This window comes from Gracilinanus agilis, chromosome 2, assembly GCF_016433145.1.
Source record: "Gracilinanus agilis isolate LMUSP501 chromosome 2, AgileGrace, whole genome shotgun sequence".
Taxonomy (NCBI): domain Eukaryota; kingdom Metazoa; phylum Chordata; class Mammalia; order Didelphimorphia; family Didelphidae; genus Gracilinanus; species Gracilinanus agilis.
Window position 1 is genome coordinate 695,315,207 of NC_058131.1, and position 24,423 is coordinate 695,339,629.

At 61.3% G+C, this 24,423-nt stretch overlaps 1 protein-coding gene across 1 annotated transcript in view; it reads right to left on the reverse strand.

The window, feature by feature from the left end:
* The window catches only part of INPP5A (inositol polyphosphate-5-phosphatase A), a 147,204-nt gene that overhangs the window by 104,904 nt on the left and 17,877 nt on the right, over positions 1–24,423 (reverse strand). The window contains exons 4-5 of the mRNA XM_044660306.1: positions 15,068–15,109; positions 724–824 (exon numbers count right to left, since the gene is read on the reverse strand). Of these exons, the coding sequence (XP_044516241.1) occupies positions 724–824; positions 15,068–15,109 (143 nt within the window). The remainder of the gene's footprint in view (positions 1–723; positions 825–15,067; positions 15,110–24,423) is intronic.

The following is a 24,423-nucleotide window of genomic DNA, read 5'->3' on the forward strand; positions in this document are numbered from 1 at the left end:
TCTTCTTGTGAAGCCTGGCCAGAGTGGGGAAAGGCTCTGCATGACCTCCTAGGCACGGCTGAGATCCATTTGTGCCCCTCCTAAAGGGCAGGAGGGAGGGCAAAAGCGTGGGGCTCCGAGCTTCAAAAGCAAGCACGAGGAAACGATCCGGGAAACACGGACCCGTTAAGAAGAAGAATCGGCACGCCTGCGTCCTACGGTGGCTGCGAAACCCAGGGTGATGCGAGGTCCAGCCCAATGCCTGACCCCTGGCCCTGCTCCAGGAGGGCGATCTCCCACCTGGCTGCCATGGCCCCCGGCAGCAGGTGTGCCCGCGAGGGGGAGGGGGAGGGCAGCCACGCAGGGAGCCGGGGAGACACAGCTCTCACTAAAAAGATGCCTCTGCCTTGGGCCGCACTTCCCAAGAAGCTCGTGAACCACTGGGTAAGACCCCGGCGCCTCCGGGGAGGGGGTGCCCGAGCAGAGTCAGGGCCCAGGGCCACGCTCGAATCCCCACCAGAGGGGATGGGGGTCCTCTGCGGGTCGTCTCATGGGAGGGAGAGGGGAGGCCTCCTCTGCCGACTGGCCCACGGGGGGAAGGCAGGTTCTCTGCCGGCCAGCCTACAGGAGGGAGGGACGGAGGGAGGGAGGGAGGGAGGGAGGGAGGGGGCTACTCCCTGCCGGGCCCCTGCACCCAACCAGGACCCCATGCGCTCGGCCCGCCCCAGGCCCCCACACACTTACTTGACGAATTTATCGACGTGGGACATGGACGCCTCGTAGTTCTTCCCGCCAAACTCCTGGCAGTGCAGGGCCATGAAGTGGGGCTTATGGGTGTGCACGATCTGGAAGAGCAAGGAGGAGAGCATCAGGACCAGACCCCCGCGGGCAGACATCCACGGCCGGATCAACACGAAACCGGCGATGCCCGAGGGATTCTGGGAGTGGGAGGGGCCAAAACCCGTCTCTCATCCGGCCAGCAGACATTTGTCAAGCACCTACTGGGTGCCAAGCCATGCTGGACACGGGGGTCACCCCCTCTTGGGGCCTGTGTCACGAGCACAGCTAAGTCGCCCCCTGGGGCAAAAGGGACCACGGCGACGGGCTTCCAGGTAAGGCCGGGACCTAGCTGGCAGGCCATCTGAGGTGGGGCAGTGCCATCTATTCTCGCTACGTGGGGGAACCTGAGCCCCAGAAAGCTCATGTGACTTGTCCCCGGGCACACGAGCAGCAAGGAGTAAGTGCTTGAGGGAGATCAGGGAAGGCTTCCTGGGGGAAGTAACATGCACAAGTGAAGGGCCAGGAAAGGAGGGATGGGCAGATGGCCAAGGTCAGAGTGAGGGAAGAGCAGACTGTGAACCTGCACCAGAGGTGAGCCAGGCCAGGTGGGTGAGAGAGGGGCAACGAGGGTGAAGAGGAAGCTGATGGGGGGAGCGGAGCCAGAGGCAAGGCCTCGAAGGCCAGGTTAGCCCTGCCACCAGCCCAGGGCATCCCCAAAGGAAATGAGGCCAGAGAGAAGGAACCAAGAAGTGAGGCCAGTGATTGATCAGCCACTTGTGAGCTCCTCACAGTCTCTCTGTTTGTCCTCAAGAAGTGAAGATTATGGGCACTGATGCCCCTCCAGAAGCCATCGGACGCCCCAGGGAGTCCTGGCCAAGTCATCTTTCTGGGCCAGTGAGGACGAGGAGGATGCGCACGCGCCAAGCAGAGAAGCCACCAACGACACTCCCAGGCCGGCAGAGAACAGGGCAGAGCAGCCCCCTCCAAGTCAGGGGCCCTGCCCAGGGCCAAGAGCCCCTTCTCTATTGGCCAGACGAGCCCCCTTCAAAGCCCAGTCGGGCCCCTTTCTCTTCCCCTCATCTTCCTCCCGCGGGCTCTGCTGGCGCCGAGGTTCGGCGGAATGTTAAGGTTCCTGCTCTGATCCCAGCTTCTGCTGTCAAATAAGAGGGAGCTAAAAATAGGAGCTCGAGAGAGCCACGCACGGCCTGATGGCCGGCCACAGGCCGGGGGCTAAGCTGGGCTGGGCTGGGCTGGGAGAAGCCACAAACTCCAACCCCAGCCCTGTGGCCACCCTCAATTGAAGGGTTTCCTAAAACTCCTCCCATGAGGCCTGGCTGCAGAGCCCCCGCAGCACTCGTCCTCCCATCAGAAAATGGACCCTCCTCCCCCGGAGCAAACCGAGTCAGCCCTCCGGCTGCTGTGGCCAGCTGGGCTTCTGGCACGTCTGAAACCTCACCAAGTGCCCCTGCCCCCGAGGCAGGCAGCAAACCGAGGGCTCAGGGCTCCCCCTCCACGGCCAGCCGGCCCTCGGGGCTCCGAGGCAGAGGCAATGTCAGGGGCCGCTCAGGCCTAATGAAGAGAATTCATGTAGAAAGCTCAGCCTCAACGATCCCTAGAGCGAGCGGGGCCAGAGCTTATTCGGGAACCCCCGAGGGTGTCCTGGAGGTACCCCAGTTGGGGAAGCACCGGACCCCCTTGGAGAAAGAAGATTCGGGGATCCCTGCCATCTTGGCGGCTTCGTGTGGGCCTCGGTCCCTGGCTCCAGCCCCATCTGAACCCCAAGTCAGGGGGTCCCGTGGCTATTCTGCCCGGCCACCTTTCAGAATGGCCACCCGAGAAAGGCCGGAAGCCTACGGCTGCCACCGGTCAAAGTGGTGAGCGAAGCACGGCCGCCATCCTCTGGGCCCGGCGTCCCCGACGGCCCGTTCAGGCCCGTCTCGCCTCTCGGGAGGACAATGGGCAGCTCTCGGCTTCCAGGCTCTCCCTTCTCCAAAGCAGTCTTCGAACGTGCCGGACGCACGCTCCCCAAGCACATGGTGGACCGTGCCACTTCCTTGCTCGAAAGGCGCCGAGGGTCCCCTTTTGTCTCCGTGTTAAAAGAGCCTGCCTGGCACTGAAAGCCCTGCCAGTCTGGCTCCTGCCCACCCTGTCAGCCGCGTTCTATACTGCTCCTTTTCACCAAACTGTGTGCGCCAGGCATGCTGGTCTGCTGGCACGGGTGCCCTGAGCCAGTATTCCAGGCCCACCTCCATCTCCCGGAATCCTTCGCCTCCTTCAAGCAGGGTCCGGTGCCGCCTCCTGCACAAGGCCTTCCCGGAACTCTCCTGCTTGAAATGGCTTTGCTTCTGGGCCCTTATTTCCCTGCAGACAGTCCACCCTCCCTGTGTGCAATGGCGGGACGGGAGGGCACGACTGCTTTCCTTCTCGTGTGCGTATCCCCGGGGCCTAGCAGGGTGGCTGGCCCTCGGGAGGCACCGAATAACGCTCCTCGGATGGAGCTGGGCATCGATCTTCCACCTCCAAGAATGAGGTCACAGGAACAGACAGGCAGCCGACGTCTCCCGTCTGCCTTCCACGGCGTGTCTCCGGGGCTCCCATCCGTCTCTTTTCAAGGGAGGAATAACGTTGGAGGGGAGAAAAACACACCCGGAATGTGAATGCATGACCCAGATTGGGGCGGCCTTCGCGCCGCTCTCATTTGCAGCTGCAGTCAGGCCCGGGTTTTTGTTTAAAAGTCCGGCCGGCCCTCGAAGCAGCAGAATCCAGATCGAGGTCAAGCCGGCCCCCACTGGGGAGCCGAGGGCCTTCCAATCCTGTGCTTTCTGTCCCCGGGAGTGAGAAGCAGCGGGCGCTCTCTGAGGCCCCTAAATCAGAGACAGCCTTTGCTTTTCTTGGCCGCACAGCCCTGAAACAGGGTGGTCCTCCGCCCCCAGAGGAAGCCTATTGTCCATCCTAAGACAACTGCAGGACACGGAGCTGGCACAGAGACAGATCCCCACCCAACCTAGGCCACAGATAGTAAGAGAGAACTGAGGCTTCTGCCACTGAGAGACGTTCCCGGCCCGGGTTCTCCTCAAAGCCCATCTGTGCCCATGCACACACTACAAGGGGAAGGGCCTCATCGTGCCCTCCTTCCTGGGTCCATCCGCAGATGGCCCTGCCGGGGACACTTGCAGGATTTCCTCGGCTTTTCCCGAGTCATCTCTAATGAAGACCCAGTCCAGAAACCAGTTTAGTGGCTGCCCCCCAGATACAGGGGCAGGGCCCAGGCCCTCAGGGGTGCTGGCCCTACTGGCCAGGCCACTGGGGGACAATGAAGCTGGGCTGTCACCGTGTCTCTGGGCCAAAGACTTGCCAGAAGAAGCCGTGTATTACTGAACAATCTGGGAAATATACTTTGAGGAGTTCCAAAGCCTGATTAAATACCTTCCGTCTTCCAGGCGCTGCAGACATAAAGCCAGGAATGACACGGCCTCTGCCCTCGACAAGCAGGGACTCTTCTGCGGGGGGAGGGGCAGGGCCGGGGGTGCAATCCAGACCAGTAAAGGAACACTGTCTTGAAGAGAAGGTCCTACCGGCAGTCAGGAAGACAAAGGTAGGCGGCCTGTAAGGGGTGGGCACCTAAGCTGAACCTCAATGGGGATAGCAATGCTAAAAACGCCAAAGAGCTAGTCTTTGAAGAAAGGCAGCAAGGGGGCGATGCAGTGCCAAGATGAGAAAGCCAGAATCGATGTGGAGAGGCTGCTAGAAGCCGCACTGTGGGGGTCAAACCCCAAGATGAGGACTTTGGTGCAGGGGGTAATCAGGAGCCTCTGAAGGTGCTGGAGCAGGAGAGTTCTGGGATGAGGCGGTTTTGGACCCCACGTGGAAGATCGGCCCTCAACCTTCAGCTCCAAAATCTTTTTTCCAACATTTGATAAGAAGAATTTGTAGAAACTGATTTCCTTTGTAGGGTTTGTGACGCGTGAGTTTGAGAATCCTGCGATTAGAGAGGAAAGGGAGGAAGGGGCCGGGGGTGTGCGGAGTGAGAGAGCCCTGCAATCGCCTAAGCGACAAGTAAGGAAGGAAGCTCGTGGCTGTGCAAGCTTGGCCACTGGCTGGATGAGGCCTCCCTCGACCTAAAGGATGTGATCTTGAATGACAAGCCCGTGTGCTCATTTAAATAACTCATGAAGCCCAGATGCCACAAGATTTGGCGTCCCTGGCAGACTCTTGGCCACAATCTCCTCTCCCAGAATCTGGAACTCTCGGAGGATGTTTATTCAAGCAGCAATGGCCGTCCTTATCTTCACCCCCAGCTATGGAGGAAGGCGCATTTTTCACCTTTTCAGGGTGAAAAACAAAGTCAGCAAGTTCACTGAGTCTTCTGGTCGGAGGAGTGAGGATGGAGGGATGGCAGAAACCAGCAGATGAGTCGACCCAGAGCAGATGCTTCTATCTTCACTTAGTGCCCAGTGGAGACAGTGAAGCCACGGAGGCATTCCCGACCACTGGACACCAAAGCAAGGAGCCAAGGACCTTGCCCTCCTCACCTGAACCCAACAGAGACCCTGACCACGAAACCAGAACCACTGGACACCGTGGTGAGAAGCCTGGCGCCTTGGCCTTCCCTAACCTAGTCACCACTGCCCCAATGCTGAGGAGGCCGAGTCCCCCTGAAGTTAGAGCCCCACTTGGCCTGAGCCTTGGATCCACAACCATCACTGGCATCCAAGACCCCTGGGGCCTTGCTGTCTGCCCTGTGAATGTATTTCCTGGCAAGAACCCAAGTATCACTGTGGAATTCCTTCTGCCATGAACCGACCCTACTTTGTACTGTTTCCTCCTATTGGAGAATAAGCTTGAAAACAGGGACCTTATCGCCTTTCAAAATGCATACTTAGAAAACAGTAAGAGCTTAATAAATGTGCTTGTTTCTTTTATTCCTTAATAGGAACGAGGGAGAGATGAGAGTGTCCGGGATGACTCAGACGCTGTGAACTTCAGTGCCTGGAAGTTGGTGGTGACCTCGATAGAAACTGGGAAGTGTGGAGAAGGGGAGGGTCTAGGAGAAAGGTGACGAATTCATGTTGGGATACACTGAGTTTAAGATGCCAGTGGGAAATCTGGGAGATGGCAAGTGGGTGGTACGTGATGTGTGACAGACCCGTTAACCCAAATTTCCAGGCAAAGGCACAAGAGAAGTCTTTACCCATGTGGGAATGTGGTAAATTCACTTGGTGATGTCATCAACTCCTGTGGATTTAATAACTTCTCTATGCTGATGATTCTCCAATCACCTTTCCTGCCCCACACTCTCCCCTGACCTCCATTCTCAAATCTCCAGCTGCCTCAAAATAGAACTCATTAAAGATCCCTCTAAACCCTCCCCACTTCCTACCTTCCCTATTACAAGCCTTGAGAGCAACACCCTCTCTAGTTCACCCCCTCACTCTTTCATCCCCCATATCCAAGCCTTGTCAAAGCCTGTGGATTTCAACTCCCAGCATCTCCTGTCAATGTCACCTTCCTGCATCTCTGGTAAATTTCACCTCCCACCATCTCCTGTCAATTTCACCTCCAGGCTCTCCTGTCAATTTCACCTTCCCTCCCCCTTCTCTGTTACCTCCAAGAATATAGGTGGTCAGTTTCACTTCAACTCTCACTCTCTCACACAATGGCCTTCTCTCCTCAATTTCACCTTCTCTGGTCAGTTTCACCTCACCCCCCCCTTCTCTGTCACCTCCAACCTTCCAGCCTCTCGGGTCAGTTTCACCTCCCAGCAGCATCTCATAGATTTTATCTCTGAATCCTCATCTCTTGGATGTGACCCTGCCCTCCCACATTCGTGCAGGCCCCTCTCCTAGCCTCACCCCTGTAACAGCTGATGGAGGTCTGCCTGTTCTCTCTCCTCCTTCCAGGTCATCCTCCATTCAGCCACCAAAGTACTTTCCATAGAGTAGAGGCTGGACCATATCGTCCCCTGTTCAGTCATCTCCAGTGGCTCCCTTTTGCCTCTAGGAGCAAATACAAAATGCTCCCATTGGGGTTCAAAGCCCTTCAGAGCCTAGCCCCCCTTTCCTTGCCAGTCTTCCTATGCCTTTCTCCCCACCGAGTACTCCTCTATCCAGGGATGCTGGTGTTCCACAGAAAAGATCCTCCATCTCTGGGCTCCGAGCATTTTCTCTAGCTGTCCTACAGGCTTGGAACAGTCCCTCCTCCCCTCCGCTCCACCTCCACCTCCACCTCCACCTCCACCTCCAGGACCTCCTAGCTTCTCTGGCTGCCTTCATCTCCTTTCCTTGCTGGAAGCCTTTCCCAATCCTCCTTCATTCCTTCTGTTTATTGTGGCCCACCTCTGCTGCCCTGATGTTGGGAAAGACCGAGGGCCCAGGAGGAGGGGAGGGCAGAGGGCCGAGGATGAGGCAGACAGAGCGGGCGATGGACACAATGAACATGAGCTTGGACAGACTTCGAGAGATAGTGAAGAATGCAGGCAGCCAGTGTTCCAGTGGACAGGACGCCAGGCCTAGAGACGGGCTGTCCTGGGTTCCAGTGTGGTGTCGGACGCTTCCTAGCTGGGTGACCTCCACTGTCTAGCCTTTAGCGCTCTGCTGCCTTAGAACTAATACACGGGATTGATTCTAAGTGGGAAGGGGAGGGAGGGGAGGATGGCAGGGCCGGGGATGCCGTGGACACGACTGAACACCAAGAGCTTGCTGTGGATGTACTTGTCTGCCTGCCGTCTCCGGGTCCCACCACGAGCTCCTCGAGGGCAGCCGTGATCTCAGGCCCTTCTCGTGTCCCAGTCCAGCCCAGGGTCTGGCGCACAAGAGACTCTTAATAAAAGCGCGCGAAGTCAAGCGAATACTTGGTGCTCCTGAGAGGAGAAGCTCCCTGCAAGCGGGGGCCTTGCCGTGATGCTTGTCTTCTTCCCCACAGTACTATGGGAGGAAGGGGGGAGGCCGGAGCCTCACCAGCCTTGGCCCGAGGGCTTATCATTAGGGACATCAAGAAGGGCAGAACAACGAGCAGGCCAGGCCAGAGGCCCTTCTGTCTTAGGAGCCAGACCCTCGGCTTCCTGCCCTGTCTCTGCTGCCAGGGAGCTCGGAGACCCAGGACGGAGCCTGCAGCTCGTGGGGCATCTGCCTCCTCAGCCACCAAAGGTCCCCCTGTCAAAGGTGGGGAAGGGTACCCGGTGCCCAGGGGGCCCTGGAGGAAGTCCCTGGGGTGATCCCGGGAGCTCTGCAAGACGAAGGCTGGCAGGTCAGCTAGCTCGCCCCACCAGGCCACCGATTCCCCTGCGTGCGGCCAAGCAAGCCTGCCTCTAAGCGAAGGGTTCACTGATCAATCGAGCCACGGATGCCCCGCACGCACACACCACACACACCACACACACACACACACACACACACACACACACACTCAAGATGCATGCACGCACAGACATATGCACACATGCACATGCACATGCAGACACAGACATGCACACAGACATACACACGCACACTCACAGACACAGGCATGCACAGACACAGAGACACAGAAACACAAACACATGCACACACTCACAGATACACACAGAGATACACATAGACACACATGCACGCTCACAGACACATGCCTACACAGACATACATACACATAGAAACATGTGCACACACAGATACATATACACAGACACACACATACTCACACACGTACACAGAGATGCACACTCACGCACAGACACGCATTCACAGACACACACGGACACACATGGACACAGACACACATACTCACACTCAGACACAGATACACACTCACATTCACACAGACACAGACACAGACACAGACACACACACACACAGGAGGCTCCCCTGGGCCAGAGAGGACCCCCGGAGGCCTCTGCGTCACGGCACACCCCAAGGTACTTTGGGGCACAGGGGAGGCAGAGCCTGTTCCTTTGCCTCAGTTAAACCACCTGAGATATGGGTCACACATCTCCCGACCACCTTGGAGGGGGGGAGGTGGCGCCTGGGAAGCCTTCTCCTGGCACGGGCCGGCCCAGACTCGGCTCCTGAAAACACCCCCGGCTCATGAACACCAGAATCTGGGCGGGGGGGCTCCCTCCAGCCAGGGCCCGCCCTGTCCTGCCACACTGGGGGTGGCACAGAGCCAACTCCGCGGGCAGCCAGAATGGTTTTTTCAGCTCTCTCCACACAGGATGCCACAGTTTCCATGACATCACTGCAGGGCTGGCTGGGGCCCAACTCTGTTCAAGGGCTGGAGCTTCTCTTTCCACAGCCAAGCCAGCCTGACCACGGGCACGTCTTTCCACTGGCACAGCAGCTGCCAGCCTCAGGTTCCGGGAGGCACCCCAAATCTCCCTCAGGGCATCCCCAACTAGCATGATGGCTCAGGAGAAAGCATCATTCTGTCTCCAAGAAACCTCTTGGGGCAGCTTTGCTGGGAAATAACTGGCCAACATGCCAGCATTCGGGGTGCCTTGGTCAGTGCCACACACCCCCCACAAGGCAAGCCAGAAAATATGGCTCGTGTCTGGGAGTTCCAGCAAAAGGCCTGGGAGAGAGGGGATGCCTGGAAAGAAGGGCAGAGAGCCGGGCAGTGCCCATTCCAGGCACACGTGCCAGGGCCAGGAGGCACAAAGGAGGCAGGTGTGACCCTGAGGGGGTTGGGAGGCAAGAAATGATCCCGGGCGGGGGGGGAGGGGAGGATTCCCACTTGTCGGCCTCCACTTCTCCTAGAAAACGAGGGGGAGACGGCCCTTTGCTGGGGCAGCCAAGAAGAAAGAGGCCAGAGCTCGAGGAGCATTGCCACGCACAGCCCAGTTCTCAGAGAATAGCAGCCAAGTGCTGAGGGTTTAGGAGGCACCGTCTGCAGGCCAGGCACTGTGCCAGGCCCCGGGCACACAGAGACAGGGAGGAAGCCGTGCCTGTCCTCGGCGAGCCTCCCTTCCAGGGCAGGGGTGGTGGGTGAAGTCTTCTGGGGCTGGCACGAGACCATTTTCCCCACCGGGAGGCCAGGGTGGGCCGCCAGGCACAGGGACGGCTAAGCAGGAGGAAAGGGGGCCACTTCCCGAGCCTGCGCTGCTCGTCGCCAGGCAAGGAGGCCTGAGCTCAAACCCAGTCTTGGACCCTGGTCACTGGGCCTCCTGGGCCTCGGCATCCCTGACTGTGAAATGGGAATGATGACGGCACCTCCTCCAGGGAGGCCGTGAGGACGAGGGTGGTAACGGCGGCACGATGCTCGGCGCAAAGGCTCGCTTAGCCGGGAGAGGTCCAGCCCCAGCCTAAGAGGGAAAGCGCCCCGTGCTTCGGGGGAGGCAGAGCCCCCAGCCTGGCGTCCCGTCTGTGCCACAGAGGCCCCGCTTCCCCTGAGGCAGGGCCCCTTCCCCGCTCAGCCTCCGGGCCCGGGGCCCGCTACACGCTCCTCCAGGAACAGAGGAAAGGTCGTGCGGCCAGTGGGGCAGCGTCTGGTCCACAGCCCGTGCGGCCAGGCCTGCCTAGATGTGGCCGGGGCCCCCACGGAGGCCTCCCCCGGGCTCTGGCCACACATCTGGGGACTAGAGACAACCCAGACCCCAGGAAGCCCAGAGAGAGCAGGGAGGGCACCTGAGCTCCGTCCCTCGAGATGGGGAGGAGGCCACGCGAGCCCAGCAACCGTTCTGTGTCTGAAGGGGCATCGCAGGCTGGCCGGAGCAGGCCTGGCTCCACGGGGAACAGCGATGAGGAGGCCACGCTGGGCCGAGGGGCGCTGAGAGGATCCCGGGGAGAGGGGCCAGCCACGAGGATTCACTCCGGCCATCTTCCCTGCCCGGCCCCCGAGGACCCCCCATGACGAGGAGGGAAGCCGCATCGTGTCCGGCGGGACCCCGTCTGGCGCTCCCGGTCAGAGCGGCGAGCCCCATCTTCAGAGTTTCCTCTATGGACAGAGCTAGCCGCCGCCTCCTCCTCCCAGGCTGCCCCCACCAGGACAACCTGGCGGTGCTCAAAGGTGGGGAAGATGCAGGGGCCCCCCGGCACCCTCAGAGTGTGACCAGAAAGTTGTGTTTCCGGCTGCCAGGTGCGTATGCCAGAACTGTGTCCTCAGCTCCCTGATGCACCGTCGCTGGGGCTGCGATCTGACCCGGCCGTTCCGGAGGGCCATCAGGATCCGTGCCCAAAGGGCGACAAGACGGTGCCCGTCCGCTGACCCGGCTACGCCACTCTGGGACGCCCGGCAGCACGGGCACGGCTGGAGAGACTGTAGTACCTGGCGGGGACGGAGAACAGCCGGGCGGTCAGTGGGTCGGGCAGGAAGGGCCAGAGAGACCACGAGGAGCCAAGGGAAGAGCTCGGCTCCTCTGGGCAGCACGACGATCCGGACGAGTCAGGGCCCAGGACGAAGCAGGCGCCGCCGCGGGGAGAAGACGTGCTCGGGCGGCCGTGGACGAACGTCGGCCATCTCCGGTTCACCTGCCTTTGGCCGGCTCTGGCTCTCGGAGTGTCCTCGGACAACAGTCTGAGCGCCCCAGACGGCTCACGAGCTCCCAGGGAGGGAGACGGTTTGGATCTCGTCATGTGGAAAATCCACGTGGAACAGGTCACCCACGGACCGGCGGAGCCCAAGATCTTTACAAGAGGGTCCCACCATCCCGGGGAGCCCCCCCCCGGCCTCCCTCGGCTCCCTCTCCCGGGGACCCAGGGCTGTGCCGGGCCTTTGCCAACGATCGCCTTGGCGTTCCTCCTCACGGCCCAGGGAGCGAGCTGCTCTGCTTCTCCCCATTTTAAAGTCAAGGAAACTGAGGCCAGCCAAGGTGAAGTGACATGCTTACGGTCACACAGTTAGTAGGTGTCTGCGACTGGACTTGAACTCAAGTCTTCCCGTCTCCCGGCCCAGAAGTCCATCCATGGCATCCCCCAGCAAGGGAAGGAGCCTGGCAGCCCCCACATCCATCTGCCCCCTCCTCCCCTCATGCCTCCACATGAGCAATGGCTGTCTATGGAGGCCGCTGACCACTGAGATGGCCATCTACGATGAACGCTGATCATCTGCGGAAGGCCCAATCTGTCTGCAATGGCTGCTGACCAACTACAGTGGTCACTGGCCATTGGCAATGGCCACTTGCCGTCTCCCCGCCGTCCCATCGGGTTTCCAGGGCTCGGGTCCGCTGCCCATCCCTCGTGCCCCCGAGGCTCCTGGCATTCCCTCTGGCCGGCCCAGGCCCTCCCACGCTGACCGTCTCCCTTCGTCCGGTCTTGGGTTTGTCGGGCCCGTGAGCCCCTCTGCCTTTCTGGGTTCCCTCGGAGCTTGGCGCACCCAGCAGACACTAGTGGAGTGACTGAGGAGACGGCGGTGAGCAGATCGCTTGGCAGAAACGGTTTTCAAGGGGGCAGTTGGATGGGGCGGGCAGAGGGGTCAGCGAAGCCTGGAGGCACAGCTTGGTTTCCTGGGCCAGAGAGCAAGACAGGCAGAACCCCCAGGGGCTGCCTCTGCCCAGAAGCTCTCCCCCGTTTGCCCATCTCCTTCCTGCATGTGAACCCCGAGGCCAGGGTGGCGCCCGCAGAGCCCGAGGGGCAGCTCTTCCCCCAGTGAAGTGTGAATCCGACTTTCTTTGTGTAGCATCAGCAGCTTTTAAATTAGTCAACCAAAAACTGAAAAGGCCCCACTTAGCCCTTTGTTAGCCTTCAGGTCAGAGAATCCATAAGGCACCCTCAGAAATTCAGTCAGGAGCTTGTGAATCCTTCTGAAGGGAGCTGCCACCTTCAGGGGGGAGAAGTGGATCCCACAGACACTGCCCCTCCCCCCGCCCCCGGGCAGTGCCGGGCAATGGGGAAGCTGTGATTGGCCCCTGTGAAGAGGGGAAGGGACCAGAAGTCACCCCAAAAGCCCTGAACTTCTTGGGCTTGAGTCTTCGGGAGGTTGTCTTCAGGAGTGATCTTGGGCTCGAGTCTCGGGCTTGGAGCTTCGGCTGGTGACCTGCCTCTTGGCGGTGACTCTGGCCTTGGACCTCGGCTCTTGGACTGTTTCTCAGGCGGGGGAGGCGTTGGCCTTCCTTTCCTGGCTTCTGGAGAGATTCGCTGTGGAGAGGCCTCGCCCTCTTGGAGGGGGAGACTGTGCAGGTGGAACCCGGGTTAACAAGCCCTGATAGGCTGGACATCTTGTCTGCCCTCTGCTGGTGTTCCTCCACTTCCACTCTTTCCGCCGCGTTGGTGAAGGAAGGCTATGAGACGGCACTTCCACTTTGAGCTGCATTCTCACGTGTTTCGTCAAACCCTTCATTTCATTCCTTGCGCCTTTCTCTCTCCTTCGGTCTCGCTGGCGCGGGAGCAGAGGAAGCTTGGTTTCACACAGACGGGACGCCCCAAAGGGCTGCAGGACCCCCCAAAGGCTGCTAAGGGGCCGACGGCGTGGGGCACATCAGGGCTGGCGGGCACTGCTGGGGCCGCCCAGAGGAGTTGTCCACAAGGGACGACCCTGGTGAGAGGGGCCACAAGCTGGACCGCCGGGGCCGGAGCCCATCCCTCTCTCTTGTCCAGAGAGAGAAGCTCCTCGGGGGGGAGGGGGGGGGCAAGAGTGGGGGGAGGGGCGCTCTCATGTGGCAACGGGCCCAGCGTGGATTCCATCCCAGCAGAGATCCACGAGGCGGGGCCAGGTCACACAGAGAGAGGAGGTCGAGGACACCCCCGTCGTCCACCCCCAGAGAGGGCCGAGGAATGGAAGGCAGTGTTTGCTGCCCAGCCATGCCAGGAGGGCTGCGGGCTGCCTCTGGACCTCCCAGTAAGACGTCTCTGGCCACGCTGTCGGACACCCCCAGTGAGGTCAGCACCACACTGACCGGAACCATCTCGCCAGGAAGGGGCGCAGGCACGGCCTCCTGTGCCCGGACGATCGCAGACTCCGCACGGCCTGAGCCCGAGCCTGCAGAGCCTCCCGCGCCGGGCTGACCGCGCGCCGCACCAAACCCCACGTGCCGGGTTCTCTGCCGGCCTCATCTCCAGCCCACAGTCATGCAGTCGCCCGTGCCCGGCCGGGGAGGGAGCCTTCTGGGCCTGTGCCAGTCTCGTCGGCCACAGTCGGACGCTCGGACGCGGCCCCCACCAGCAGGACGATCTCGGGACTCTTCAGGAACGAAGGACAACCCCCAGTGGGGGGACCCCCTTCTCCCCCTCTCCACAGAGACCTCCCTGAAGGACGGGGTCCCTTCCGCCTCACCTGGGAGTCTGGGAAGGCCCCCCCATTTCTGCCGGCACCCAGGAGTCACCCCACCGTTTCCCCTCTCAGAGCTGACGAGGGGGCTCCCCGGCCGTGCCCTCGGCCTTCCTCTGCCCGTTATTTCTGTCCCCTCCATCCACGGGGCTCTCCCCACGTCCTTGAAGCCCCCCTAGTCTACGTCCGCCCTACCCATAGCTCAGGGCCACTTCTCCAAGGCTGTGCCCGATCCCTTGGCATGCCCGGAGCGCTGCCTTCCTGGCCCCTCCTCCGGATGCCCCCCGGATCCTCGACCTCTCCTCAAAAGAGTGCCCAGGCCGGGTGGCCTTGTGACTCCTGCCAGGGGCCCCCAGGCACGTTCTGCCAGCCTCTCCGCCTCGTCCCTCGGAAGCCAGCTGGGTGGCACCGAACGAAAGCATCGCCCAGGCTGCCCCCTCAGTGCCCACTTTGGCGCAAAGACAAAGAAAAGCCGTGAGCGGATGGGGAAACGCTGGCCTAGGACAGGAGGCGGCAGTGCCCACTGCGGGCAGAGTTGTGCCTGGCATGGGGGAAGCCCAGAGGCACTAGGGCGGCCCCCATCAGACACAGCGTGGCACGGGGAGCCCCAGCCTGGGGGAGGGGTCATGGAGACCAGAGAGAAGCCGGGGCAGCCCCGCCTGCTAGAGGATGTGGAGGTCCAGCAAAGGAGGGGAGATCTGCGAGAGAACAGCTGGGGGTGGCCGGGGGTGTCCCCGGTTCAGATCGAGCCCCTCCCAGATGAGGGGCCCCGGGCAGGACCCTCAGCCACCCCCAACCTCAGAGCCCAGAGAGAAGGAAGGTGGCCCCCGGGAGACGGGGGGGGGAGAAGAGGGGCCACCCCACCTACTAGAGGGGGCTCCTTCCACTCCTGGAGGCCCCTGACTTTAGGGGGGTCGAAGGGGGGAGGAGGAACCAAGGCAGGCTGCCCCCTCGGCTTCTCCCGCCCTCAAAACTGTGGGTGAGGCCTGTGAACACCCCAGAAGTACCAGGGGGCGCCGGGCGTTGCACACAGACTGCGGTCAGGCCCCCACCCTGCCCGGTGGAGCCCGCCATGCTCGGTCGGGGCCGCAGTGCCCGGCGCTGCCCAGCCACGGGGGGACGCGGAGCTGGCGCTTACCTGGTAGAACTCGCGGAGCCAATTCTTCTGCAAGTTCTCTGGCTGCAAAGAGAAAGAGAGAAGTGTCAGTGCCACGGGGCAGGCACGGGTGGGCAGGCATGGAATGGGCACGGGGCGGGCACAGGTGGGCGGGCACAGATGGCAAGGACGGGGGCCAGATCCACCAGCAAAGCACAAGGCCACGGGGAGGCCGGCGGGCCGGGGGGCCGAGCCTGACCCAGGCAAAGGCTTGGCCGATAGGATGGATGTGCACCCCCTTCTGTTTCCAACTTGGGGGCCCCGGACCTGCTGGGGGGCTGGGGAAGGGGGGGCCGGGGGACGCGGCCCTCTGAACACGCATCCCGTGGCCGAGCCCCGACAGGACCCTCAGACGGAGGCCGGCGATGCCTCTGGCCACCATCTTGAGAAGGGGGAGGCCGGCCGGCGGGGGCGGCACCGAGAGCGCCACGCGTGAGGCGCCCACGGCAGGGCCAGGCGCCGCCCTTCACAGAAAGGGCTCCCACTTGTCAGATGAAGAAACTGAGGACCAGCAAGTGGCCAGCTGAGAAGGGCCCGAGGCGGGCGTCGAAGGAGGCCGGACCGGCCCGTGTAGACGGCGCAGAACCAGTCTGACGGGTCTGAGTCGGCAGGAGCCGCTCCGGGCGAGCCGAGACCAGTTTAGGCCGCCGGGGAGCGCCGGGCGTGTCGCCCCGGCAGATGGGGGGTGCAGGGGGCACACCCGCTGCTCTGCCCCGCCCCGGTCCCTCCCCCCCACCAACCTGCCCACTAGGAGCCCCCGGCGAGCCCCGAGCCGGGAATGATGGAGGGGGCACACGCACACGCATGCACACACGTGCACAAGCACACACACGCATGCACACGCATGCTCTTGGGCTCCCTCCCTCCCAGCTTCTTATCTCCTCCCCCGGTCACAGAGCAGGCGTGTGCTGTGAGCAGGAAGGGACGGACAGACAGACAGAGGGACGACGCTGCTTCTGGCCTTCCCCCCCCCCCCAGCTCTCCCACCTCTGGCCAGTCTTGCTCGTGTCCGAGGCCGGCGTGACCGGCGGGGTGCCAGGGCCGTGCGGGGCTCAGAAGAGACTCTGCTGGATGGGGGAGGAGCGAGGCCCCCCCACCCCGACACATGCCTGCCCTGCCAGCAGCCTCCAAAGCACTTATGGAGTGCCGACTGTATGCGCCGTGCCCTGGGCGGGGAGACTCCCCGGACGGCCCTGGATTCACTAAACGTCTGTCTGTGTGTCCTGTGTCTGTCGGCGTCCTCACGGGTCACCTGGGCCGGCGGCCGGGCCCCGAGCGAGGCCGTGATGCCTGGCATTCCTAGAGGCCCTGCGGGGGCCACAGGGGGTTTGGACCTGACCTGGAGATGGGAGATCCTGGGTTCCAATCCAGCTTTGGGCACTCCCTGGCTGGTGATCCTGGACGAGTCCCTTGACCAGGGGCGGGAGGCCCCGGAGGCTCGCAACACACCATCACGGCCGCCCTGAGAGGCGGAGCTGTTATGGGATGGCAGGAACTAAAGTGACTTAGCCAGGGTCACACAGCTAGTATGCGAGGCAGGACTCGAACTCAGCCCTTCCCAACTCCAAGCCTACCAGGTACAGCGTGTGAGTGTGATGAGGACGGGGCGGCGCCGATCCAGAATGGAGAGCCACGGGGCCGGGGCCCATGGAAGGAGGAACCCTCAGGGGGGAGCAACGACACCAAGAGGCGCTGCCTCTCGGGGTAAAGGCCTGGTCCGGGCCGGCACGCAGGACGGGGCGGGGGGCGGGGAAGGGCGGCCGGCCACGAGCCCGCCAGGACGGCGGCACCAGGAACGTCGAGGGCCGGAGGAAGGGGCCGCCTGACTCGCACCAGGCTCCTGGCAGCCCCGCAGGGCGGAGCTCTCCGAGAAGGCTCCTCGCCGGAGGCTGGCCGGCTTAGACGCTCTGTTTGGGCCTTGGCCGGGAGGGGGCCTGCCCAGAGGAAGCCATCGCCACGGCCGCCATGTCCGTGCGTGTGTCTGCGTGTCCGTGCATCCATGTGTCCATGCATGCATCCGTGTATCTGTGCTGCGGCCAGAAAACCAGCGCCGCCCGCCATGGTCAGCTGCAACCATCACTGCCATCCCGACCCCTGGCACGGGCTTGTCCCTGGCTGTGAGACCAGGGCGGGCGGGAAGAGGCTGGCAGCTGCCCCCACCCCCGCTCTCACACGCAGACACAGGCAGATACACATACACACAGACACACACACACTCACTCGCATTCACGCACTCACACTCACAGATACACACTCACTCGCAGATACACTCACACTCACAAATACATACTCACACACAGATAGACACACAGATACACTCACACTCACACAGATACACTCACACACACACACAGACACAGGCAGATACACATACACACAAACACACACACTCACTCGCAGATACACTCACACTCACTCACACTCACTCACACTCACTCACACTCTCACACACACCCAGCTCTCCACAGGAAACCTTCCCAGTTTCTGGACCATCCATGGCAGCCGGTTGTCCCCCCGCACCCTTCAGAGCCCTGACCAAGTGGCTTCTCCTCTTGGGGTGCCACGAAGGGACTCCCTGAAGCCTCCGCCTTGGCCCTGGCACACATCAGGAAAAGCCTGACCCAAAGTGGGCAGTAAACCAGCAGCCCCCCAGCCACCACGCAGTGAACATGGCCAGCCTGGTCTGGACGTGGGGGCAGGCCAGGGGCCCGGGGAGCCTCGGTGCTCTTGGGGGAGCCCCAGAGCTCCCCGACCTGCTTTACAGCCCCCTCCCAGCCCCTCCACCATGCCAGCATCCACCTCACCAGGGGCACCCAGCCAAGGACACAAATAGGCCGGCACCTCCCTGAGCGAGGGAACGCGACAGTGGCCATATTTGGCCAGCTTAGGCCCAAACAACAATCACTATCTTGAACTTTGGTGGCAAAACCAGCCCCTCCCCCCCACCCCGGGGAGTTAAATGGCNCTCCAAATCTCCTTCTCTGGTTGTTATCATGGAGGAACCTGGAGCATCTTGTTGACAGATGAAGTCAGAGCAACATTATGTACAATTCATTTGCCTTGCCTAGACAGCTTATGTCTGCCCCATACCTTTGCAGGACCCCCCACCCCCACCTCAAAAATTTGTCCTCAAAACCCTGCCCTCCCATTTCTCCTGGAAGCCTTCCCCCTGGGTGCTCTTACTCCTATACAAAACCGCATATTTATTTGGTCTCTTTATGTATCTCTCCACTGATAAAAATGTAAACATTTCCTTCCTTCCTTCCTTTCTTTCCTTCTCTTTTTTTCTCCCATGTGTCTTAGATTGTTATGAAGGAAGGAAGGAAGGAAGGAAGGAAGGAAGGAGGGAGGGAGGGAGGGAGGAGCTTCCAAGGGAAGCCGGCTGGGCCAAGAAAGTGCTTTTTCGTTGCAGTGGCCACATGAATTTCAAAGAGGCAAAAGGAGGCAGCCTGGCCGGGTCCGGAGCTGGCCGCAGCCAGGCCACCCCTGCTTGGCTCAGTGAAAGGATTGGCCTGACCACAGCCTCGGTCATCTGGGCCGGAGCCAGGCAAGGCCTTCTGAAGTCGCCCCTCACTCTCCCCCCCCCATTCCTGGCCGACCCCCAAACAGCCTTTCGGACCTCTGTGTCCGGCCTGGCCGAAAGTTCTGTGACTCAGGCCAGGCTGGGCTGGAGGCTCCGCGGTTCCGCCGGGCACAGGCCTTGCCCTCTCTGGGCACAGAAGCAAAGATGGGCCTCGGCCTCTCCGAGCCAGAAGCTGGAGAATGGGACACTTATTGGACGGGGCAGAACCCTGGGGGAGGAGGAGGAGGTGAGAAAGGGCAAAGAAGGAGCCGGCTTGGGTCTCCGGCCAGGGGTCTCCGTGGAAGCCTCCGAGTCCCCGGGGGCCTGGGACAGGGCCTGGGCTCTGGGGAAACCCCGCTGGCGTTGACAGCAGCCTGGAGGCAGGCCTCGGAGGAGAGCCCTGGCGGAGGAGGCGGCCAAAGCCATGCGAAGGGCTGCCCCAGCGACGGTCTGCCGTGCCCATGCCGGGCTCCTGGGCCTCCCAGAGGGGCTCACCCCGCCATGGGCACACGGAGCCTCCCTGTAACCCTTCCGGTAACAAAGGCCGGCCCGGGAGATGTCACGGTGGTGCCCGCTCTCTGCCCCACCGATGCCCACGAGAATCTCTGGAGCCACGCGGGGACGGAGAGCCCTTGGAGGGGGCCCGGCTTGAGCTCTGCTCAGACAAATGGGCCAGAAGCTTCGGTGCCCAGCACCCAGGGCGGCCTCACGTCTGCCCGTCGGCCTCGTCTTCCTCCCTCCTTTCTTGGCCAGAGCCTCTGCAGATGCCCACATTGGTCTGCTCTCCGGCGTCTGCCCGGGGTCTTCTCTGGGCCCAGGAGTTCTGGCATGGTGGTCCCCCCCCTCCCGTCCGGAGCCCTACCCGGGCTGGCGCTCACCACGCCTAACAGGCAACATTTCTGGCCCTGATGAGCCGTGGGACCCTGGACAAGTCACTTCACCCCGACTGCCTCGATTTCCCCATCTGTCCAGCGAGGGGAGGCCTAGGCGGCCTCCAAGGACCCTTTGACTCCAGCCAGGCCCCTCTGGGAGTTCAGGTGCCAGGCCTGGCTTCCTCCCTGGGCCCTCCATCCCAGCTGGCGTGGGGCCCTCCGTGCGCTCCCTCGAGCTGCCTCTCCTGGGCCGCCCCACAGATGCCGGCAGAGCTGGGAGGCCTTTGGGTGAGGCGTGCAGAGCAGGGCGGCTCGAGGAATGGCCAGTGTCCGGCGCCAGGCTTTGTCCTCAGCTATGCCAGGCATTCTGTCACCCAGAAACACTTTGGCTCGGCCCCAAGGTGGCACAGACGGTGCTGGGGACCCCTTGGGCCAGCTGCCCACCTCCTGGTGACCCTGGGCGAGTCATTTCCCAACAGCCCCGGGGCAAATCTCAGGCCGGGCATCACAAGTGTGAGAGAAGGCCTGGACGATGGTGGAGTGCCGGAGGACGCCTCCTGGCTGACAGAGAGCAGAAGAGGGAGACTGGAGGCAGGGAGGCCCAGGAAAGCCTCCAGCCATGAGGCCGGGAAAGGAAGAGGATGGAGCCTGGAAAGGCCGGGGAGATTCGCAGGGGCCCAGCTCTGGGGGCTTATTGGGGGGGCTGGCAGGGATAGGAAGTTTGTCCAAGAGGCGGTAGAAGACTGGCAGGGGGTGGGAGGGGTAACAATTCCAGCTTTAGACCCTGGGAGCCCAGACATGCCCTGGCAGACTGTGGCCACCTGCAGAACCCCAGTTTAGACGCCTTCAGACAGCCCTTTCCGACTCCAGCAGGAAACGCACTTGCCCCCTGCGGACGTGGGCATCCCCGAGAAGCCCTGGCTGGCTTCCTCCAGAAGGCCCCGAGGGGTCACTCCAGAGCCTCTCCTCACCACCCGGGTGGTGCCCTTCTGGGACTTCCCGGGCAGGCAGAGGCAGCGGGTGTGAGGCCAGAAGCCTGAGGGAGCCACTTGAGCAGAGAGTACAATGGTCACACAGAGGGGCCTCCAGACCCAGGATGGCAGCAGGGGTGGGCACAGGGCCAGGGAGGGCACTTGGGGCACAAGGAGAGGGGATGTCCGGGCACCTGATGGCCTCCCAGAGGGGCCTCCAGACCCAGGATGGCAGCACGGGTGGGCACAAGGCCGGGGGGCCGGGGAGGGTGCTCGGGGCACAGGGGAGGAGCTCTGCGGGCACCGGAGGCCCGGCCCGGCTCTCTGGCCCCGCGAGCGCTCTCTCAGGAAGTCCTCCACACGCCATCACGGTCATAAAGTTTTACACGGTGCCCGGTGCTTCACTTGGGCGGCGAGACGTCGGCACTGTTTGCACAGTAAACAGTCTCTGTCCTTCCCATCGGACCGTCCCAAGTCCCCGAGGAAGAGAGAGGAGGATGCGGGCCAGTGTGGGGAGCCTCTCCCGAGACGCTGCCCAGCTGCCTGGCTTCCGACAGCCACGTCCAACTCTGTGACCCCATTGGGGGGTTTCTGGGCAGAGATCAGGGGCGGGGGTGGGGGTGGGGGGAGCAGCTCCTTCTTCAGCTCATTTGATGGATGAGGAAACGGAGGCTGACAGGGGGAAGTGACTTGCCAGGGTCACCCAGCCAGCATCTGAGGCTGGACTTGAACTCGGGTCCTCCTGATGCTAGGCCACCTAGCTGCCCTCTTCTACTCAATGAATATCAATGAGGTGCCTGCTAAGTGCCAGGCACTGCGCCACGCGCCGAGGACGGTCCACAGAAGGAAGGTGCCGGTGCCGGGGGGAGGAAGGCTCCACAAGGAGCTGAGACGGGCAGGAGAGGCGCCCGGATGGGCGAGGGCCAGAGCCGCCAGCATTTACAAGGGATTCTGGGGCGAGAGAGGCCTCTGGGGGGGACAGCGACAGAGCCCAGGTCTTCGGTGAGACCCCCGCAGAGCCGAGGACAAATGGAGGGGCCGAGGTGGAGAGGACCACAGCAGATCCACGAGCCCCGCGAGGAATAGGGAAAGGGGCAGCCGAGTGGTTCAGTGGATAGAGACCTGGAGACGGGAGGTCCTGGGTTCCGATCTGGCCTCACTCGCTTCCGAGCAGGGTGACAAGTCCCTTAACTCCCACGGCACAGCCCTCGCTGACCCTCGGACGGATGCTGAGGCGGATGGGAAGGAGGGAAGTCGGGGAGGACAGAGCGACCTCGGCCCTGAGCTGTCACCGGCACGCCCAAGCACAAGAGCCCGGCGAGCTCGGACAGTCGTCCCCACAAAGACCGTCGTCGAATCTGCGGGAGCTGACAGATCTACAAGCAAGCGGGTGCCAGGGGAGAAGAAAAGGGCCCGACGGAGCCTGGGGGCACCGAGGCACCCCGGCCAAGGAGGCTGAGAAGGAGCATCGGGAGACGGCAGCCACCCCAGAGGGTCCGAGGCCGGGAGGGCAGGGGCACACATGCTGAAGCCACAAGGCAGCCTGCAGCTCGGGGGAGGAGGGGCAAAATCAAGTAAGAATGACCTTGGGCAAGTCACTGCCCCCCCCCAGGACAGGCACAGGTGAGCCGAGCCATGGGCAAAGCTCCCACCGGTCCCTGCAGGGCCCCAGGAACCTGCTAGGAACAGAGGAGCGCGGGGCCAAGGCTGACTGCAGCCAGAAGCTGCATCCAGGATGCTCCGGGGAGACACTCTGGAACCCTTGAAGTGCCACACAGAAGCGAGTGAGGGCTGGGGGGAGAGGCCAGGAAGGCAGAGCGATGGCAGTGGCGGCCCTCAGCCCTGGAGGGGGGCTTCTCCGCCTGAGAAGGAGACGCTCCCCCCACTGACCCCAGATCTCGGCATCTCTTGGCATCTTCCCAGGTGCCCATTAGGCTACTTGGCATCCAGGCTGCCTTCGAGGACTCACTGAAAACCCACAGAACACATTTTGGGAAACACAGAAAGGGCCACCGAGAGGACTAACCAAGATGGCGCCCAGCCTCCCACGACCCGGGGAGCTTCGACTCTTCCCCAAAGATTCTCTCCCACCTCTGGCGGGTGGACCACACTTTCTCATCCTTCCTCAAGCCTCCTGGTCCTCCCCTAACCTGCCGCATCTTCTGCTCCCTAGGCAAAGCTGAGGTCATTGCCCACGGGCGCCCCCTTCTCCCGGCATCTCCTTCCCTGCCATCTCTCGCCAAGAGGTGACCCTTCTCCTGCCAAAACAAGCGCCTCCCATGCAGCCATGATCCACCGCGTCCCTCGTCTTGTCCACAGCTGCCCCCCCCCGAATTCGTCCCCTCGTCCATCCAGAGCAGGGAAAAGCAGAACAAGAACATGAGGCAAAGTGAGAGATGGAGAGACAGAGGCAGGGGCCATGGGACAGCTGCCCCACACTCTCTTGCCGCTGTGTCTCTGTCTCTGTGTCTATCTCTGTCTCTCTGTTTCTGTCTCTCCTCTCTCCCTTCTCTGTGTCTGTCTGTCTGTCTCTTCTGTCTCTCTCTATCCCTTCTCTCTGTCTCTGTTTCTCTCTGTCTGTCTCTGTCTCTCTTCTCTCTCCCTCTCTCTGTCCCATCTCTCTGTCTCTGTGTCTTTTTTCCTTCTCTGTCTCTGTGTCTGTCTATCTCTGTCTCTCTTCTCTCTCCCTCTCTCCCTTCTCTCTGTATCTGTCTCTCTCCTCTCTCTGTCTCTATCCCTTCTCTCTGTCTCTGTTTCTCTTTCTTTTTGCCTGTCTCTCTGTCTCTGTCTCTTTCTTAGCACAAACTGCTGGGAGAGGGGGCAACTCAGGCCAGTAAGTAGGTGAGAAAAGCCACCATGGTTCATTGGCATCCCAGCAGGATGGGTCTCTCTCCATTAGGGATTCTTGGACAATCTTGGCTTCACAGTCATGCCAATGACGGCTGCCTCTCTCCCTGCTACCTGTGCCCCAGAAGCAAGGACCTCTGGACTACCCCTCCCGGGAAGCACCCAAATCACTGCCCAGTAGGCAGACCCAGGGCTTCAGTTTGAGCCCCTGGCAGGGATGGCCCATGGGCACTGCCCACTCCACTGAAGGCTGGGGTCCTCTTGATTAGAGGCCTAATGCCAAGGAGCCTGGAGTTAGAAATCAGGGGTTCCTGGCTTTATTTTCTGCCTTCAGCACCCTGGGCAGAGTCCCATCCCACTCCCCTACCAAGCTATCCTCTCGCCCTCCTCTGCAGGCACCACCCTGGCTCAGCCTTCTTTTAAGGGTCATACCACTGCTGGGTTTGTACCCCAAAGAGAGCATAAGGAAAAAAGACTGATACAAAAATATTTATAGCCGCGCTCTTTGTGGTAGCAAAAAACTGGAAAATGAAGGGATGCCCTTCAATTGGAGAATGGCTGAACAAATTGTGGTATCTGATGGGAATGGAATATTACTGTGCTGAAAGGAACAATGAACTGGAGGAATTCCATGTGAACTGGAATGACCTCCAGGAACTGAGGCAGAGTGAAAGGAGCAGAACCAGGAGAACACTGTACACAGAGACGGATACATTGTAGCATGATAGAATGTAACTGACTTTGCTACTGGCAGCAATGCAATGATCCAGGACAATGCTGAGGGACTTGGGAGAAAGAATGTATCCACATTGAGAGAAAGAACCGTGGGAGCAGAAACGCAGAAGTAAAACACAGGACCGATCTTATGGTTTGATGGGGATAGGATTAGGATTTTGGCTTTAAAAGATCGCTCTATTGCAAATAATAGGTTTTGAACAATGATACATAGATAACCCAGTGGAAGTGCTTGTCAGCTCCAGGAGAGGGGAGGGAAAAATCATGAATCATGGAACCAGGGGAAAATATTCTAAATTAATTAAAAAGTAATACTAATAAAAATAGAGGTCAGGCTGCCATTCCAAAGAT